This window comes from Cicer arietinum, chromosome 4, assembly GCF_000331145.2.
Source record: "Cicer arietinum cultivar CDC Frontier isolate Library 1 chromosome 4, Cicar.CDCFrontier_v2.0, whole genome shotgun sequence".
NCBI lineage: Eukaryota > Viridiplantae > Streptophyta > Magnoliopsida > Fabales > Fabaceae > Cicer > Cicer arietinum.
The window spans coordinates 56,774,166-56,796,755 of NC_021163.2; the positions used below are offsets into that span (position 1 = coordinate 56,774,166).

The following is a 22,590-nucleotide window of genomic DNA, read 5'->3' on the forward strand; positions in this document are numbered from 1 at the left end:
TATATATATATATATATATATATATATATATATTATTAAAACCAAACTACAAATATTTTAAAAATATCTAGATATTTTATAAAATTACCATTTCACTCGTCACTTCCCAAACCACTTTTTGTTAAAAATATCAATTCTCGTCGCAACTCAGTTGACAGATACAATTTTCAGCAACCCGATGTATTTTTAACAAAATTGTCCGGTATTAAATTCTTCGTAACGTAAATAAATAAAACTATTGCTCGACGAATAATTTAATCGGGGATCCAAAAATATTTTTGGCATTAAATTCACAAATACTAAAACACAATAATTTGGCTAAAAAGCCTCAGAGTTCAACACTAAAATACCCTAAAATTGCATAATTTATGATTTAAAAACTATGGGTCTTACAGAAAACATAATTGAATTCAATACATTCTCTTTGAGTGAACACCCTAGCAACCAATTTAGCCTTAAACCTTCCCTTGACAACCCCTGGAATACGTTCTTTTATTTTGAAGATCCATTTGCAACTAAAGATCTTAACTTCTACTGGCTTTTTGATCAAAGCCCAACTGTGATTGTCATGAAGAGACTTCATCTCCGCACTTATGGCGATGGTCCAATTTTCCTTTTCCTTCTTAGCTAGTGCATCTTTGAAACTGTTAGGCTCATCTTCCAAAACTTCACTAGCAGCAACTAAAGATAATGCAATTAAGTCAGGATATCCATACCTCTCACGAGTCTTGATATCCCTTCTTGTCCTATCATGAGTTAACAAGTAATCACCTTCACCTGTTTTATCTTCATTAACTTGAGGCTCACTAGTCTGAGTTGAATCATATTGAGCTTCATTAGTTTCTTCTCCATTAAGCTTCATCCACCTTATCAAAATCATCATTGGCATTCTGATTAGAACTAGTTGAAAGGATACTTGTGTGAGGCTTATAAGCTATTTCAGTTTTATTGAACACAACATCGCGACTTATAATGCATTTCTTGTGGCCAGCTTCAAGGCACCAAAGCTTATTGGCTTTAACTCGTTCAGGATAACCTAAGCACATGCATTTGAGGGCTCTAGGTTCTAATTTATCCTGCCTAATGTGAGCATAGGCCAGGCAACCAAACACTTTCATCTTTTCTAATCTGGGAGGGTGACTAAACCAATCATGTTCAGGAGTCTTCATGTCAAGAGTTGTTGAAGGACACCTATTTATTAGGTACATTGCTGTCACTGTTGCTTCTACCCAAAAAATCTTAGGCAAACTTGCACTCAATTGCATGCATCACTAACACAAATACATAATTTCATGATTTATAAACAGCTGTCAAAAGTGACAAATACAAACAATTGCCCAAAACAGAAATGAAGACCGTTCTGATGATCAAGCAGGAACAACGACTATATAAGCTAGGAAAAACCTTCAATATGCCTATAAAATGAACCTCGAGGCAAAGGAAACATCATCAATTCAAAGTGCAAATAATCATTCACTTAAATCATCATTCTTGAGAAATATAAGTTCTAGAATCAAGCAAAGTCTCCAACTTTTCCTCATTAGATTTAAGGATCTATTCTTTGAGTCTAATTGCTTCAAACTTAACTTAAACAAGTGTTGAGTAAAAGTTGATCCGTCATTCCTCTTCAAAACATTTTTGTTGAAACTCAAACACTATAGAATATAGAAATAATTTGAGTATTTTTGAGAAATCCTTTTATATTTAAAAGATGACGTGTAAATTCTGGACCGAAGGGTGATCTTTGAAAATCCTTTCAAAGTTGAAAGGTGGACTATTGTATCTGGTCAAAGTTGATCTCGAACATTGGTGGGAAAAATAAGAACATTCTTGTTTGAACACTTTAGTGAAAAAAACTCATAAATTGTGAGGACTGAACGTAACTCATTTTAAGTGAATCAGGATATATTCCTGTATGAATTTTATTTCTCTTATCTCCTTTTTATTTTTCACCTGCACAACACTAATTATTTTGTGAAGTTTTTATTGTTATATTCTAACAAAGAACAATATGCCTTTATTAAATCAAGATCAATCTTAAATTAACAAATTAATACATAAATTAATTTTAAAAACGGAATCACAATTCAAATCCCCATTTCTTGTAATCAACATTGTCATTTCTATTACAACCATCAACCTTTTGTTGATACTCAAAATTTTTCTTATCATGCTTAATTTGTTTCTTTAAAGAGTTGACTTTTATATTTAGTTCTTCCCCATTTGATTGAGACTTTGACTCTTCCTTTTCATTTAGTTCCTTTGAATTTAATGCGGCCTACACATCACTTAAACACAAAGATTCTCTTCCATACAACAAAGTTTCTTTAAAATGATGGTAAGCTCTTTAGGTAAAGAACATAACAATAATAAAGCATGATCTTTATCATCAATGGTTACATCAATATTTTCTAAGTCAATAATCAGTTTATTAACAATGTCTAATTGTTCCAAGATTGGTTTATCTTATTTCATTTTAATGGTGTATAAAGCTTGGTCATGTACAAACCCTCAAGCTTTACTAGAGATTTGGTCATGTACACGCCCTCAAGCTTTAATCAGATACCTACTGTTGTATTTCCCTTTGAGGTTTTCCTCGAGACCTTATCACCAAGGCACAAGATAATTGCACTATGGGTCTTATCCATAAGTGTTTTCTTATATTTTTATGGCAAATATTTATCAAGTTTTGACTCTCTTTCATGTGCTTCAAATAAGCCTTAATGAACAAGGAGAGCCCGCAACTTTAACCGCCATAATCCAAAATAGTTTTGTCCAATGAATTTATCGATCTCATAATCTGTTGCAGTCATGATTTGGATTGTTCCACGCTCATCACACCAATTTGTTAGGAGAATCCTCATAATTCATCATAAATTAAAGGATTATTCATCTTTCTCAACAATCAAAGAATTGATTTTAAACATACTAAAATTTAAACTTTTAAAACCAAGCACAAATTAAGTGCATAATTTATGCATGAAAATAGTAAAAAAAAAAAATAATATAAGAAATTTTACATGGTTCGAATATAAGCAATGTGCTTTCATCTGCCACCACTATCCTTGGTACAATATCTTTTGATACAAGTTTCATATATTCTCCCTAGATTACATGAAGAGTAAAATAATATAAGAATTGCTTAATAATGACTTGCTCTACTAGGTTATTTAATAAACTGCTTATAGCCTAAGCAATGTCTACTAACAGCCAACACTAAATTAGTTGAAGCAAGTTATTAACTAACAAGTCAACATACACAAGTTTCTTAATTGGCTAAGTTAACTAAAACCAATTAACTCAACAATATATTTATTATATTAATAATTGTTGAAAATACAAATCAATATCATTTATAATAAATTATTAAACGACGTAATTTATCATAAAATTATTTTTGAAGTTAACGGATGAACATTTTAAATATAAATTAATTACATATGAAAACAACTACTTATTTGATTTTGAGATGTAAATTAAATTTATATGGTTGATATAGTAAAAAAAAAAAAAAAAGACAAACTTTAAAGTGAGAGATTGTCTCTCAATCCAAAGTTTGAATAAATATTTAACAATTGTATATATATTATACATGTTTTATTATTATCTATTTTATTATTATTATAACGTAAAAAAGGTTAATACAACTATTTAGATTCCATATGTCATCCCCTACGTCATATGCAATTAATGCTCAAGTGACTTTTTATATAAAAATAAATAAATAATTTTATTTTAAATATCTAACATTTTTTTAGATAAATAAAATTTTAATAATTCAAAATTTAGTCAAAAAATAAATATAATATAACGAATTTGAATTTAATATTTAATATACATACAGTAATTTATTGTATCAATATTTATTAAATTATTAATTATATACAAAAACAAACAACTACCATAAATGTTATGTAAAATATGTTATGAAATTAATTACATGACACATATAATTCAACAAATAAATTGATTATTTTAATTTTAAAAAAATAAATAATTTTTTCTTTAAAAAACGAAATCAAATTTAATTACTTATACATTATTTTCTTAAGAAAAAATTAATAGTGAATTTTTTCTAACATTACCATTTTCTACAAAATACACTGCAAAAAATATATATGAATCTCTAAAAAATTATTAAAATTTTAAATATAATTTTGATTTTGACTAATATAATTTATTTAAATTATTTGTGATTAGAGATGATTTGTTTGAAACGTTTTTTGATAAATATAATTTATCCTTCTTATGTTATTCCAATTTAATTTATTGGAGCTAATTTTAGTTGGAATTTAAAATTGTAGTATGAGTAATATAATTTAAATCAATTTCAAATTCTTGAAAATAAACATCACTCAATTTTTTATTTTGGATTGGATTATAATAAGACATCTATCTATCCAAAAAGAATAATATTTAAGTTAAAAAATGATAATATTTCATTTGATTCATCATTTTTTGATAAAATAATTAAAAAAATCATTATTAAAGTAAATAAATTAAATCTTTTCCTTTTCTCTTCGATCTTCAAACCGAAATTAGTCTTAGCACCCATATTATTTTAAAATGGTAAATTATAAAAATGAATCTTTATCAATGAATGTGAACCATAAGATAAAGAATACTAATTCTAATTTGGAATTATGATTTAGAATCTTGATAGAGAAAACAAATAAGAGTGGGTTTGTATGTTAGGCTGAAAAATTATAGTTATTGGGATAATTATAGTTATTGGATATTAAGTAGTCCATTTCAAATTGGAAAAAGGGAAAAACAAGAGACGAGGATGAAATGAAATGAAGTAGATCACACTCCATTCCACCAATTTACTAAAATTAAAAAATAAAAATAAAAACAATTGAATTGAGAAAGATAAAGGAACCATCAGAAACCAAAATTTATCCCCAGAAGCTATAAACTGTACGGTCCGCATCATGGTTGAGGTTAAAAACCCCGCATCACATGGTTCCTCAATTTGAAATAAATAAATAAAAAAAATGATAATGAATAGAAAAAGGCTCAGATATATAATGGGTATGAGAAAACTATCAGCACTGTAAAATCAGAGTGGTGCATGACATCTCTATCATCATAGCCAATTGAACTAACTGTAACATGTAATTGACAAAGAAAGATAACGATGATGAAAAGCAAAAGAGAGAAAACTTGTGAGATTGTGAAAATATCTGAAAAGATGATGAATGAGAAGAGTTGTGGCGTTGCTTATGTAAGTGAAAGGCAAAGAAACCCTAATATATTTTATCGGTAACGGTGTGCTACTGGGCCATTCATCTGTCCAGCAACCCGGCCCATTTCTTCGTCAGATCAAGGGAAACCCTCAAATTTTACTTCTATCCCCACAAATGACATATGAAATGAGTTTTATATATAATTGTAAAAAGGCTAAATTACATCTGTGGTCTTTTAACTTAATTTTAGATAACGTTTTAGTTCTTTTTTTTTTTTTCCGATTTAGTCATTTATTCCTAACAATATCAAATAAAGTATGAAAATATGAGTTTATTTAAAAATTTGCGTTACAAATTTGATGAAATTTGTATTATATTGAAGAATATAATTAATTTTATGAGTTTTGATTGAAATTTTTTTTGAATTTTTGTATAAAAAAGGATAACATTGTTGAAATTTTAAAACATAAAATATTAAATTGTCACTTAAAATTAAAATAAAGGACCAAGTCGGGAAAAAAAAAAGATAAAGGACTAAAACGTTACCTGAAATTAAGTTAAAGGACCACGAATGTAATTTAGCCTTGTAAAAAATTACCCATATTTTATATTGAAACATCAATTCTCACTTTAAAATTTGTCTATTATTTTTTTCTTACTATATCAATCATATTTATTTGATTTATTTTTAAAATCAAAATATTATCAAATAATTATTTGTTTTTATATGTAATTAATTTATATTTAGATTTTGATTTGTATATTCAACGACTATTAACATAATAAATATATATGTGGGTGAAGATTAAATAGCTAAAAGAATTTAATTTTATATAAAATTTTGTATGTTTGATCGTTAATACATTATATCAATAATCAACAATTGAATTAGTCAAAACTCATCATTTATATTAAGTTATTAAAAAAAGTAACTTATGTCATACTTACTCCTAGAGTCAACGAATTATATATATATATATATATATATATATATATATATATATATATATATATATATATGTGGTTAGTCATTCCAAATACGTGCTTTTTTTATTTTAGTTCATAAAAAATTTTATGTTTGATTTTTATCCATATAATTTTTTTTTAGTCCTCATTATTTTTTTTAGTTATTACAAAATTGTTTTTTTTTTTTATTGAAATTGATTCCCGTAATTCATTATATCTCTAATAGTTAAAAGAAAAAAATCAAATAGTATATATATTCTAGAGATTTATTCTAATAAAATTCAATTTAAGTGGGATTAAATCAAAAAAGCAAAGATAAAAAACAAAAATAAAAACATTTGCAAGGATTAAATAAAACAAAAAAATTTAGAAAATAAAAATAAAAAAATACATAATTACATAGACCAATCATATATTTGAGCCATATATATACACACACTGAATATTTTAGATTTTGATTTATGAATATAATAAATCTGTTTTAGTTGCATAAATTAAAAAATAAAAAGGATTATACACTTAAAAGTAACAAAAACATTAATTGCATAATGATTTGGGAGATGACATGTGGAATGTAAATAATAATAATAATAATAATAATAATAATAATAATAATAATAATAATAATAATAATAATAATAATAAGAATAAATAGATAGATAGTAGATAGGATTTATTTTTTTAAATAACAAATAATCAAACTGTTGAATGATTTAGTGTTCATATGTGGCATGTAACTAATGTCACAAATAATCTTTTATATAATATATAGTAGTTGGTTATTGTTGTGTGTAATTACTTTACATTTTGATTTTATATTCAAACAACTATTAATAGACTCTCTCTCTCTCTCTATATATATATATATATATATACCATGCATTAAATTAAAAAATATAAAATATATTATATACTCTTTAAATAAAAAATAACAGAAACATTAATTTCATAATGATTAATGGAATGACATATGGAATGTAGTTAGTTTGCATAAAATTTATTTTATATAATAAGAAATAATAGATAAATAACTATGCTAGATAGTTGATGATGTTGTGGATCTCTAATAGGTCTTTAGGTATCATTGATAGATTTTTAGATGTTATTCGTTATTCAATCTCTAAAATGATTTAGGTTGTCTTAAAAATATAAAATCGATCATTTTATTTTAAAAGTGTCGGATGAATATAAAATTGTCGCTTCATCTAGTTTATGCTCCGGTTACGGGACAACTTGAAGTGGTGGGAGAGTACTCCTCACTTCCACCGTGTCCATTGATATCCCTAATTCTCAGTAGCAAAAGTAGTAATAATAATAATATATTCATTTACTTTAGACAAATTTTACTCTGAATCACGTTGATAGGCAATTCGCTGTAACCTAGTGCTTAAAAGTCAATTGAAACTCTAATAACAATAGATGACACTGTGGAAGTATAAGTGAATGTCTCTCTTCGTATTTACGACTGACATTAATCGAGTCATTGTCTAAACAGTAAATACCAAAATGATCGTTAACTTAAACTTTGAAGAGTATTTTCAATCATCATTAGAGTTTTGAATAATTTTTAAGCACTGGTCTACAATAAATCACTTGTGTCGATGGTCCACCGTAAGATATGCCTTTTTTTCTATTCTATATCTATATCTATGATTTCTTTTTTGGTACAACAAATGGAAAATCCCATGAAAAAGAAAACAAAACTAAGAAACTAAACCAACATTCTTAGACATGAATGCTCCAAAAATATAATCAAAGAGGATACACTAAAGCTCACTAGGAGAAGATTCGGAGCCATGAACATTCTTATAATTGTAAGGGAAGGGAAGTTGAAGTTAGCTAGCCAGTCTAAATGTTCCTCGAGTATAATGTATTTCCATTGATGATTGACATTATATACATTTTCAGTTGATAAGCTTGATTATTATGATTTTAATAAATAGTATACACATGCTCTTTATTGAATGTTCACTAATTTGACTTTTGTGATTGAAAAAATTATGACATTTGTATACATGTAGATATATATTTATATATAAATAGATGTATTTTTAGACGGAGAATCATAGGATTCATCATGTTGAGATGGATTCTCTTTCTATATACGAATGAATGTGTAAGTGAGACACTACTTATAGAGTTAATTATGTCAAATCTTACCAAAATATGTTACCAACAAGTCACGACATCAGGGAAACCTTTTGTAGTCATTATGACGTCTTTGTTGATATAGAATTTAAGTCATTAGGCTACTAACACTTAGTGAGAGATTTAGTTAAAACTAAGGCTAGATATAGAAGAAGCAGTTAATAATAGTATACAAAGAAATAGAATTAGAGGATATATGTACTTTGTATTAGATTGTTGATTTTATTTAAATTTCATTATTTGGAACTCCACTAAGATGTAATCTAATTCAATATTATTTTTATATTTTTTTGATAAAAAGCCTTAGTATTGTAGTCTAGAGCTTGACATTTCTTTTTAGTGATTTCCTTTAAGATTATATTTTTGAAGCTTGTAGTAAAACTTTGGATGTAGTAATTCTAGCTTTTGAAGTTTGTAGTAAAACTTTAGATGTAGTAGTTTTAGATTTTGAATTGTACTTCTACGACGTTAATGTAGACTAATATTGTTGTCAGACTTTACGATTGAACATGTGTATTAAACCACATATGATATTATAATAGGTTTATAAGTTATTTTTTAGATAAATAACTTGAGGTGTTAGATTTTTTGTATTAGAGTCGGTCGAACCGACTATACTTTGGGTAGTTAGGGTCAATGATCTTGTTTTGTGACTATATATTTCAATTATCAATTCATTGAGTACTAAGTTTGATCAACTTAAAATTTGTGTTTGATATGCGGAATCATATGGAACCAAATCAAAGATCACGCGGTAGGGCTCGTGGAGGACAAGCTAGGGATGAGTGTTGGGAGAAAATGATACAACAACAACAAGCATTAACTACCACATTGTGAATCACAATGCTCAAGCAACCATATTTGCTCAACCTCCACCAAAAGTCACTAATAGATGAGATCACCAACATTTTTGCCCAACCTCTACCACCACTTCTATGACAAGTTGAAACCTCATATTTTTCTAGAAGCACGATACATTTAAAAGCTCAAACTTGATTGGATGAGATCACCAATATTTTTGTTGTGGTGCTCTGCACTAAAGAACATAATGTAGCCTTTGCTACTCATATATTGCAATGAGATGTAGATAATTGATGGAAAGTTGCAAAGGCACGCATGATGAACATATATACAATATTAAATTAAGAGTGCTTCTATGTTATTTTACTAGATAAGTACTTTCCCATGAGTGTGAGGAAGCAATTGGAATTTGAGTTCACTCTCCTTCAACAAGGAGATATGTCTATTGCAACATATGGGATGAAGTTTGAAGTGTTGGAACCAAATTAATTTTATACTTAGAGTTTTGATGATAACAAAAGTATTTTATGAGAACAATATATTTGACTACAAAGAGTATGAAAGAAGATTCATGTTTTTGAAAAAAAAATTTAAAATAAGATTTGATTTAAATTTATAATTGAAGAAAATCTAAAATAAAATTTTATTCAGATTTATAATTGAAAAAAAATCTAAAATAAGATTTGATTCAAATTTATAATTGAAGAAAATCTTTGACCAAGTTGAAAGGAAGATATAGTCAAAATTTGAAAAAGATTTGAAGAAAATTTGATCAAGATTTATCTACAACAAAATATGAACATAATCAATCTGAAAAATTTACAAACACGATATGAACAAAATTAATCTGAAGAATTTACAAAGTCACTCTAAACAAAATATGAACAAAATCAATTTGAATTTACAAACTCAATATGAACATGATACAATTCATAATTAAACAAAGATTAAATTGAAGCCCAAATTTTAACTACAAATAAATACTCAAGGCTGAAGAAAGATCATTGAAAAATAGAAAAAAAATGGAAGAACTCAAGCTCAAGATTCCAAATTCATCTTAAAGTTCAAAGAGAGAAACGCTTATTCGAATGATAAATATTTTCAAGTGTTCTTTTCTCAGAGTGTTAGAGTTATTATTATTATAAGCTTTGTTAGAAGCAAACACTTAAAGTTTCAATCTTTTGTATTCAACCTGATAGTGGTTTAGTTCCTTCTTCAATATGAGGTTCTTAGGTTGTTAGGAGAAGACTTGACTTGTTTGGGTCAATGTGGTTAGTTCCTTGTTCAATCTGGGGTTGTCAGATTGTTAGGAGAAGACTTTGATTGTAGGGTCAAGGTGGTTAGATCCTCAAAAGTCAGGGTTGTCAAACTGTTTGGGAAGACTGGCTTGGAGGGTCATGTTCTTTGTAGTTCAATATATTTGAATTAGTGGATTAAAACTCTTTGAATGGAGAAATTTTATGTAGCCAAGTTAGCGGTAAACTAGGATAAATTTGTGTCCAAATATTTATGCTTTCATTGTTTGCTGCTTTTGAACACGGTTGCTTGTTATCTAAATAATTAATAAAAACCAATCAACCTTCATCAAATTTGCAAAAAGTTATCAACTTTGGCAAACACAATTCAACCCTCATCCTCGTATTTGCACCTTCATGAAGAATTAGCAAGGTTATGTGCTCAAGCTGAATAAGCTCCAACTGATCCATGGAAATCAATAATAACATAGCCCAATTAGAAATCACTTCATTTGCTACCTTGGTTCATAAGAGCTACATCGTTGAAGAAAGTTTATGAGGTCTTAGGAACAATAGGTAGTACACATGGTAGTAGAGGAATGATAACTCGAAGAATAGTCAACAATTGAAGGTCAAGATGCCTCCCAACAATGGGAAGCAACATCAGAGTTCTTTCATTCCTTGACCAAAAGACAAAACATTCTCTTAAGTGTAGAATGTTGCACCAAGGTGAATGCTTATACGAGAAAAACACTTGCTATTGATGCAAGAAACATGGGGCGCATGACCCATGATTGAAAAAAATCATTTAAAAAGTTTAAAAGTTCAAATACATTTAAATCTGTTTCGTTTCAACAACAACTAAAATTAATTTAAGGATAACTTTGTATGAACTAAAAAACATTTATTTTACAACGACCAAAACGAAATTTGAAATTTTATTGTGACAACAATTTATGTAGCCTAAAATTGAAAATTAAGTTATATTTGTTTTCAAGAATTTAAAATTGATATCTAGGAATAGAGATCAAATTTATTAAAATTGATTTAAATTATATTAATCATAATACAATTTTAAATTTCAACTAAAATTTGACACATGTAATTTTAAATAAATTATATTAATAAATAAAATTAAAATAAAATATATTAAAGATAAATAATATTTATCATTAAACATTTCAAACAAATAATCTCTAATCACAAAAAATTTAAATAAATTATGTTAGTCAAAATTCAAAAATATATTTATAATTTAAAATTTTCATTATTTTTGAGGGATTCATACTTTTTCTTTACGATGCATAGTGTTTTTTATTTTGTTTTGCAATAGATTTACAACGTTGTGATTTTGTGAGGGCTTAGGCAACCACAAAATCCACCTACATTTTTAAGCTTTTGTGAGAATTTTTTCAACTACAAATAAAGACCAATTTCAATTTTTGTATTTGTGAGGGTTTTTTCGGTCACTAAATTGTGACAGTTTTTTTCGGCCACAAAATATTTATAAAGTTGGGCACAAATTAGGAAATTTCTTGTAGTGTAGGTGTGTGTGGGCACTACGCGAAAAACTGCATTTTACAGCGCTTTTTTTTAATCCATTTACAGCGCTTTTTCAAAAAAACAAGCGCTGTGGAATCGAGCGCTGTAAATGATACAACAGCGCTTTTAAAAAAGCGCTATAAAACATGTAAATATAACGCGCGCTTGTTATGCACATTTTACAGTGCTTTTTCAAAAAAACGCTGTAACATGCACCCCATTATATGAGTTATGGGTTTGCTTTTAGAGCGCTTTTTAACACGAGCGCTGTAAAATGCACACCCATAATATGAAATTATGGATTTGCATTTTACAGCGCTTACGCAAAAAAGCGCTGTAAAATCATCCAATTTGTACTCTCTTCACATATAGGACATGCACACTGACCTTTAATGCTATATCCTGATAAATTACCATATGCTGGAAAATTATTAATTGTGCCGAACAACATAGCCCTCAAATTGAAACACTTTTTCCTATACCCATCATAAACTTCCACACCTGTCTCCCACAGAATTTTTAAATCTTCTATTAAAGGAGTCAAGTATACGTCGATATCATTCCCCGGTTGTTTGGGTCCAGAAATTAACAGAGACAACATCATAAACTTACGCTTCATACATAACCATGGAGGTAGGTTATATATTACCAAAATCACAGGCCACGTGCTATGTGAGATGCTTTGAAGACCATGTGGATTCATTCCATCAGTAGAAAGTGCAAGTCTTAGATTTCTTGACTCTATCCCGAATTCAGGATACTCGTGATCAATTTTTGCCCATTGTGGGGAATCTGCAGGGTGTCGAAACATTCCATCTCTAATTCTTTCATCTGCATGCCATGTCAAGTGTTTTGAATCTTCTTCACTGCGATACATGCACCTAAATCTTGGTATTATAGGAAAATACCACACGACTTTTGCTGGAGTAGATTCTTTCTTCTTATATCGAGAGACGTTGCATTTTGGACACGCCTTAAGTAGTTCATATTCGTTTCGAAATAAAATGCAATCGTTAGGACACGCATGAATCCTTTCGTAACTCATTCCAATAGAACACAAAATCCGTTTAGCCTCGTAGGTTCGACTGGGAAGTTCATTATCATCTGGCAACATATCTTTTATGAGTGTTAATAATTCTGTAAAGCTTTTATCAGACCATCCATTACTCGCTTTTAAGTTGTACAACTTTAATATCGCTGACAGTCTTGTGAATTTAGTACAACCATTATATAATTCTTTCTCTGCATCACTCAACAAACTTTCAAACATTTTAGGACAATCTCGAAGATCTTCTTCAACTGCTTTTGCAATCTCATCAACTCGGTCCGGCTCATATGTATCTGTATCGAAGTCAGTTGAAGCATATGTCGAACTATTCTCAAAATTAATGTTTCCTTTTTTTTTTTCTCACCATGTCTTATCCAACATGTGTAGCTTTGATCAATTCCATTACATACTAGATGTCCTTCTAATTCATCTTCTCTAACACGTTTTCCAAAACAACATTTTAAACAAGGACAAACTACTCTATTTGGATCTTTTGCATTCTTCACTGCAAACTCAACAAACTCCTTCACTCCAATTTCATACTCTTTTGACAATCGATTGGCTGAAATCCATTTCCTATCCATATTATACCACCTATATAAATGCAGTAACAAAAATAATAAGCTTTCAAAACATATCAACAAGTTTCAAAAAGAAACCAATATCAACTAACAATTTCAAAACAGAACAGATCATGTGGTATGAGTTTTTGACAATTTTTGACAATTTCAAAACATAACAGATCATGTGTAGAAGAGATTTAATATATATATATATATATATATATATATATATATAACAATTTTTAGTAGATTTAATATATATATAACAAAACATAACAGATCATGTGTAAAAAATACCTGAGACAACGTAGATGACCGCACAGTACGTAGAGGATATTAGGGTTCCCAACGTATATAATTATTTGAAAGATGTAGAGGATATGAGGGTTTCCAACGTATATAATTATTTGAAAGATGTAGTTTACAACGCTTGTGAAAAAAGCGTTGTAATAGGTAGTAAAATTCAATGAAAGCGCATGTATTTTACAGCGCTTGTGAAAAAAGCGATGTATTAGGTAGTTCAAATATTTGGAAGCGCATGTGTTTACCGCGCTTGTGAAAAAAGCGCTGTAATTGATACGCGAAAGCGCTTCATTTTACAGCGCTTTTATGACAAGCGCTGTAAAAGCCTTATAACGTTATGCGCAAATGTTATATGACCTACAACAGCGCTTGTGCACAAAAGCGCTGTAAAAGGCTCCGTTATTTTTAAAATATAATTACAACAACGCTTGTGTTTAGCAAACGCTGTAAAATGGGTGCTATTAAATGTCATTTTTGGCGTAGTGGGGTGTTGAATGATAACATATATACAATTGTAAAAAATGGTAATGTTTCTGAGACAAATAAAAAAAAAAAGGTAAATTTAAACAAAGTTCATTGTATCAATCATATTAATTTAATGAATTATATTTAATAATTCATACAAATAAATGAATTTTAATGGTAAAAAAAGGAAAACTTGTTTGGTAGTTTTTTAATTTCTAATGTTACGTCTAAACGTTGTTAATTAGTACACTATATCTCTCTTGTTTGGTAGTTTTCTAATATGAGATTTTTAATGAGACATTTATATATTTTAAATTTCATTGTTATTTTGGGGATTGACCTAGTTCCCTAAGTTTTGTTTTGCTAATTACAATTGATTGTGATGATGTAAATGATAAGTGTGTGCCTAGAGGGTCAATATAACTGAAATGTATAAGTAGTTCCGTGATATTGTTGCACTTTAATATTTTTATTAAATTATATTAATTAAATTTGATTTTTTATTCTTTCAAGAAAGATTAATTTTTTTTATAACTAAAATAATCAATTTATTTTTTTTATATGATTTAGTGTTTGATATGTATCATTAATATTATAAACCATATTTTATAATATATATATATATATATATATATATATATATATATTTAGTGTTTGTATATAATTAATAATTTGATATATAATTTGATATATGTTCTAAGAATTATTAACATAATATATTATTTTAAGTGCATATTAAATACTAAGACAAACTTGAAAGAACCTGAATTTAAATTCTAATTAGAATAATTAATAACCATGTTTTATTTACTTTAACTTTAAATTATAGAATATCAATACCTTAAGAACCATAAACGATTAAAAGAAAATATTTAAATTAAAATTTACTTTGAAAAATTGTAAAAGTAACTTAAACATTAATTGTATAATGATTTAGGAGATGACACGTGGAGTTTAAATAGGTACATTAACTTTCTTTTATGTATTAATAATAATAATAATAAAATAGATAATAGTAAAACATGTATAATGCATATATATATATATATATATATATATATATATATAATATAAATATACAGACAATTTTATATATATATATATATATATATATATATATATATATATATATATATGTAATATTTAGATTTATGAACATAATTGATATGTTGTATTTATAATTTATATACCATGCATTAAATTTAAAATATATAACATATATTATATACTTTTTAAATAAAAAGTAGCAGAAACATTAATTTGCATAAATTTTATTTTCCATAATAAGAAATAATAGATAACTAATGAGACTAGATAGTAGATGATTTTGTGGGTTTTTAATAGATTTTTAGGTATGTATAATAGATTTTTATATGCTATTTGTTATTCAATCTCTAGAATGGTTTAGGTTGTTTTAGACACATGAACTCGATTATTTTATCTTTTAAAAGTGTGGAATGAATGTAAAATTGTTGCTTCATCTGGTTTATACGTACTCCAATTACTTCGAGATCCTCTAATTTGTCATTACCTTCTCAAAGATACTTGAAAAATCAAACAAAACCACTTATCATTACAATGATATCATGCCGTGATAACTAACAATAATGTACAATATAAAAAAATCAAATCAAGCATGATAACACAAACATATTTCACCAAAAACGTAAAAAATCAGTTCGTTCAAATCACACATCTTAAAAGCGTCAGAATAAAATTATCTATAGATCAATTGTTACCTTATACTTATGCCACTTCCACCATTATCACTCTCACTTATGCCACTTAGACCAATATCCCTCTCACTGGTCCTATATTTTGTCAAGAGTCCAAAAAAAACATTGATAGATAAAATGTTGTACAACCAAATGAATCAATGAACTACCGTACATATAAATGATACCAAGAAAAGTATAAGAAATAGAAATAAACCGATTAAGAGATAAAAGAACATTGTTTTACAATACTTACAAAGATGATAATAAATTTTTAGAAATAATTAAAAGCTTGCATTAGGATGAACACAAAGCTACGAACACGACTATAAGATTAGAGTAGAATTTGGATGAGTGGTTTAGGCTATAAAGGGTGATTGGAATTGAAATTAGTTATATCCAGAAAGCCCTCTCTGTTTGAAGTAATTAGAAAGATGAGATAAAAAAATTGGGAAATGAGCTAAAGTAAAAATAAAATCTTTTGTATACCTTCCTAGGCAGTTCTTATTATCAACTACTCACAATTTTATTGTTAATAACTGTGGATCTTATTCTTAACTAGTTTTCGATTGGAGCATAAGAATACTTTCTAGTCTTGACGACTTTTGTGGTGAAATCTAAGCTTTTATGTGATTTTTGCACCTTTGCCAACAATGTGATTTGGTTATATTGTTTTTCTTTGATCATGTGTTTGTAAAGGTGGATTTGATGGATAAAATTGCAAATTAATTTCTAAGATGATTGTGGCATTGGAACGGTTTATAACCATTTGCTCCTAGATGTTTTTGTTGTTGTTGTTGTTGTTGTTGTTATAACCCCAAATTTTAACAATTTAGTCTTTGACGCATTTGTTGGGTTGATATTGACGAGATGACAACTAACGCATACAAGTACCTTAACATGTGTGACAACAATAAGATGCATAATGTGACACCATTGGTTAACTAATTGAGACCAATGGTGGGATCAAATTTGATCAAAATTTTTGGAATATTAATAAACCACAGGAATACATTCTACAAATGCTCAATTCCGACATGATTTTAGATATTTACTCATATTGTTAATGGAATTCATTATTTCATAAGTACGAAAATAAAAATTATATTTTTAATGCTGAAGACTCAACATATTTTTAATCTTGAAATGCATGAATCGATTCTAAATATTAATAAGTCTCTTCATATGATTTTTAAAATTGTTATTTAGAAAAATAAGCAATGTCTTGGGATGCAAGAAATGGGGTGGGGGAGGGGGTTACACTTGACTCTTTTAAAATTTTAAACCCACACTTAAAAAATGTTTCTCAAGATAAATTTAAAAACTTTGGAATATTGTTAAATAACATTCTTTAATTGAGGAGATTTTGCAATATATTAAATCATTTAAGTATGTTCAATTAGTAAAATAATAAGTATGTTATGTGTGGGGAATATAGGACACAAAATAGATAGTCATGTTAAAGATATTAAACACAAAAAGTATCATGGTTAATAATTGGTGGCTAGTCGAGTCTTCATAACCGATTTTTTTTAATATAATGCATTAAAAATCTTCTTAACTCATCATGAAATTTTAGAATCAATCTACTATCAAAGATTTATACTCCTTTTAAACACAATCGTTGCTTGATGTGCAATTAAGGATATTGAAACACAATTGTGGCTTAAAAATCTATGATATTAATGTTTGACGAATTTGTTTCCTTTTTGTTACAAATACCATTGTTTCTACTTTGCTAAAAAATTAGTCTTTATTATTTTTGTTAGATTCATTCAGGTGTGTATCCCGTATTTTCAAGAATCATCTTTTCATTATATTAGTAACTAGGACTCTAAATATGAACCCTAAACTATCAATTTCTATGTTACTTTCTCTCTTGAAAGAAGCACTAACACTACCATTTTAAACTCCCATAATTATTTACACATACTCTCGTTCATTTCCTTTTATGGAATACTTCTTATACCACCATTTTCCTTGAATCATCAATAAAAGTCATCGTCATTGTTCATGCGTGACTTAAAATTTAATGTTGCTCCTATGCCTTTTCAACGAGAATCATCTTTTAAAACAAATTACTTTTCACAAAATTTGCAAGCGTGACCAAACAATGCACACTTACAACAAAACCCGCCAAACAATTCATATTTGAATTGCATTGTATGCCTCTCTTCCCCAACCATTCTTACATTCCTATATTTCTTGAGTAGTGTGTGGCCAATGAAGCCTAAATTATCATGTAGGTTCGCCATGACCCTGCCTTGTTGTTCTCACGATATTTGAGAAAAATGACAAATTAAGTAGTTTCCCATATGCTCACTATTAAAATTTAAATGTCAGTGGCTAGTCTTACATCGATTAGAAATAAAAAAAAAATATTTTATATATAAAAGAAATGATTTATATATACATTGTTTTGGTTTATGGTATATTCTTTATCACATAAGTGTCAAATGGTTTGTGTGTAAGAAATCTCCCTACCCGTCATATATTTAACTCCTCTTTGAATGATTTGCTACACTCTACAAAGATATAGTGTTTGTCAAAAAAGAAACATAAGTTGCATGCATAAATAACTTTTGGGCCAAAATAGCGAGAAGTCCTCTAATTCTCTATTCCTTTTTTAATTGTAAAATATATGTGTATTTGATATATCATCTTTAGAAAAACTTATATTGGGTACTTCATAACAAATTAACGACAGCTTTGTATTATTATCGAACCTCTAAATAATCATTTGTTTATGTCCTAAAAACTAATTTTTGTTGTGTAAAAGAAAAAAACAACTGATATTTGTAAAAAAAAAAAAAACCATAAAAACCTCTTAAATATTCTTTTAAAACCATATCTAATTTTATTTAATGAATTCAAATTTAATATAAGTTTTCACATTAATTGAAATTCAATATAAAGTGCTTTCCATTTAAATTTTTTTTTATAATAAATTTCTAAACATAATTAAGAAGTACTCCATTAGCTATACACGTGTACATGTCCTAATAAGTGACATCTCAGCAATTTTACGTTTCTAATTTACACCACACCAACTCTTCATCCTTTATAAATTGAGAAGAATAAAGACTAAAATTCACATCCATTATCCAATCAATCAAATTTAGTCCTAAATTATGGAGCATGGAAGCCCCTCCTCTAACCATAGCCGTAAGGCACAATCAAGCTCTGGTAAGCATAAGCACTCTAAACAACACTATCCCCTCAAATTCTCCCCATCTTGAATTCTCAAGGCATTGTTTCCCTTGAACAAGCGTCAAACAAAACTTTGGTTTTAATTGTGCATCCCTTTAACAAAACTAAATTTAATATTCCTATTTCTCTTTATCTCAATTTTATATATTTTGACATTTTTAAATAATTTTATTATTTCACTATAACATTGATTTCAATTGTGATATTGTAACTGTTATTGTTTGGAAATTGAGATCTACCTCTACCATAGTGGGGATATTTATCTTCGTTAGATTTCAATTTTAATATATATATATATATATATAATATGGTGATCCGTTGAGTGTAGAAGTAAAGTTAATATTCCGTTTAATAACTCAATGACATGCGACAAATTTCATTAATTCAAACGTTAAATTTAAAGTGTTTATTATGTAGATCAACTCCACAAATTTTTATAAAATTTTAAAATTATTTAATATTTCATTAAATAATTTCAAATGAATATATATTAAGTTTTTTAAAAAATATAAGTAAATATCGATAATTAAGTTACATAGTTACGAATTTTAAATATAAAATTTTATGTATTTAATTATTAATATATTATGTTAATAATCAACTATTAAATTAGCAAAATTAATCAACAGATATTGAGTTATTAAACATAATAAATCATATATATATATATATATATATGCCAATGATAGTCATTTGATCATTGAATATTTTTAACTTTATTGGTAACTAAGCAAAAGTGATATTTCAAAGGTTAATGTATTTGGTTAAAAAATTAATTTAGATGTATCAACTTTTCAATTATTATTTTAATTTATATTTTATTTTGGAGGGAGTATGTTATATTTTATTGTTTATAGATATTTTTTTACTTAAAAATACTATTAATATTAAATAAGCATAGTATTATTTTTAATCATCATCACATGTTTCAATTTAATTTTAGAGAGAAAAGGGACGTTTCTATAATTAATGGAGAAAAATATTTAATATCTTATGAATCCAAACGTAAAAATATTCCTACATAAAATATTTAACTTATAAGTTAATATTTTATTGTTGAGTATTTGTCAAAACATTTAAATATTGAAGAGCTAAAATAGTGTCAAGTTTATCCCTTTAACCATCCTCTCAATAACAATATTGAAAAAAATAAATAAATTAATTTTAAAAATAGTTATTTATTTAATCTCCCCTCTATTTATCCCTAACAAAAGCAACAATGGTGTAGGAAGTGAGAAACTGCGTATGCCCGTTACGCATCTGACAAGAATCATGCAGCGAGCTATTCCTGCGCAGGCTAAAATTTCCAATGGTGCTAAGGAATCAATGCAATTTTGTGTCTCTGAATTCATCACCATTATCACTACTGAGGCTAGCGAGCGTTGCAAGTTTGAGCATCGCAAAATTGTTACCGCTGAAGATTTAATTTGGGCTATGGATAAGTTGGGCTTTGAGGACTATACTGGACCTCTTGTTTTTTACCTTGATAACTATCGTAAAAATGAGGCCCAGTTCACTGCCATGGCAATTGCCCATGGGCTCAACAAGGATGCATCCAACAGTGGCAGTGGTAATGACCAACCTTGATATGCAATTCATTTGGGAGCATTTATGGCGTAATAATAAATTGTGTTTGAATAATTCATGTTATGATTTTAATAATTTGTGCTTAAAACTTTATGCCTTTATGTGGCTTCCTTTTTATTTTTTTTGCTTTTCTTATTTCGTGTTGCTTTCATTGGTCATCATTATGAACTATTAAGTTTCATATATTATAAAAGTTTATTGTCGGTATGGTATTATTATTATTATTATTATTATTATTATTATTATTATTATTATTATTATTATTATTATTATTATTATTATCTATTTCCAGTTTTGATTTTAAAAAGCTCACATCGTTTTCACTTTATTTAACTTATTTTTACCGGAAGTTTATTCGATGTTTTTAAAGTTTGGTAAATGAAAAACCAAAAACAATAAAATGTTGTTTTAAATTATTATATTTTCTTAATTTGTGTTGAGATCCTTTCCAACATTTCTTTAAAAAAAAGGAGGATTCCATAGCTAAAGTTTTATGCATATAAAGGCATACGTAAAATACTTAATATATGTCACATGTTAAAAAAATGTATGCCTTAATCATAAAACTAAAACATTTTGCCTTTTTTCTTTTAAGAAAGTGAGAGGATCTTAACTCATAAAAGTCAGTACAATTTTTTCATAGAAATTTAATGTAAATTTTATTTATCATTTTTTGTCAAAATAAATTGTATATGCAAAATCAATTATGTTTTACAATGACCAAACATCTATATTTTACTAAAATCACTCACATTTCACACATTCTTAGTGATATAAAACTCAACTTCAATTTCTTTATTTGACTAGACTCAATTTCAATTATTTCTCGTCATAAAAGTATTAGATATAAGATTTTACTCAAACCCTAAAGTTAAATGGCAAAAAATTTATTTGAATGTGCACGCACAAAGAAATACATGTAATGTGAATCGTAATAATTAATTCAAATATAATCTAAAACTATAAAATCTCAAATGATACAAAATAGTTAATATTTTGATACGAGGCCTTTAAACAATTTATTAACGTTGGAAAAACATTTATGGTGGGAGTTCATAGATTCTAAGTGTATCTTATCAAATATTTGACAAATTAATTTTTATTTTGACATAGCCGTAATACCCTAATTTTGTGAAACTTAATATAAATAAATCAAAAAAAGGAAAATATATATATAAAAAAAAATATAAAACTAAAAATTAAACTCATTGTCTCATCAATTTACAATGTCAAATCTAATTACAGTTTTAAAATCAAATCAAACTACAAATTAAAAATTAAACTAAATTAATTTACAATAAAAATTAAGTCAAACTAAATCAAATCAAACCAGTTGTTCTAGTTTTGCTTCTGTTTTGTTCTTTATTGTTATCTTTGCTTACTCCCAAGATGCACAAGTCATGCTCATTGATACATTTGTACCTGTTGTAACTAATTAGATAAATAAAATGATAATTTTTATAAGTCAGCAATTGTACACGTTATAGATAATAAAGAGACAAACTTTTGAGTTAAAAAAAAATTAAAAGACAAATTAAACCTGCAAATAAAAAAACTTAGCAAATGAACAGATAAAAACAAACATAAGCTAAAACCATGAAAGCATCAGAGGTGCAGAAAAAACGCAGATGATGAGCAAAGGAAACGAAACATCAAACTAGGAACTGGAAACAGAGGCACAGACAAGAAAACAACTAAACCAATAAAATAAACTCTATAAATACATCTTTATTTTGTTTTCAAAGGGAGAAAAAATCGGATACTAAGAAAAAACACCGTAAAGCAAGAAGGAAAAAAACAAGAATAGTAGTAGCAAAG

The 22,590-nt window shown here is 27.3% G+C and overlaps 1 protein-coding gene and 1 non-coding gene across 2 annotated transcripts; one reads left to right on the forward strand and one right to left on the reverse strand.

Moving 5' to 3' along the window:
• Window positions 1-5,015: 5,015 nt before the first annotated feature.
• LOC113786418 (small nucleolar RNA Z221/R21b) lies at window positions 5,016-5,098 on the reverse strand. The gene has a single exon (XR_003472701.1). It is a non-coding gene; the product is annotated as a small nucleolar RNA Z221/R21b (small nucleolar RNA).
• Window positions 5,099-19,080: 13,982 nt separating this feature from the next.
• Window positions 19,081-20,970, forward strand: LOC101500751 (transcriptional activator hap3-like). The gene is made up of 2 exons (XM_004498329.3): window positions 19,081-19,161; window positions 20,414-20,970. Exons 1-2 carry the CDS (start codon window positions 19,107-19,109, stop codon window positions 20,770-20,772), a joined length of 414 nt encoding a protein of 137 aa, XP_004498386.1. The 5' UTR covers window positions 19,081-19,106; the 3' UTR covers window positions 20,773-20,970.
• The last annotated feature ends 1,620 nt before the right edge of the window (window positions 20,971-22,590 follow it).

Bases quoted from the DNA above. Each gene is read 5' to 3' on its own strand.
- LOC101500751 (XM_004498329.3), top strand. From the start codon at position 19,107: ATGGAGCATGGAAGCCCCTCCTCTAACCATAGCCGTAAGGCACAATCA. The intron at 19,162-20,413 runs GTAAGCATAAGC...ACAATGGTGTAG, and splicing joins TAAGGCACAATCAAGCTCTG to GAAGTGAGAAACTGCGTATG.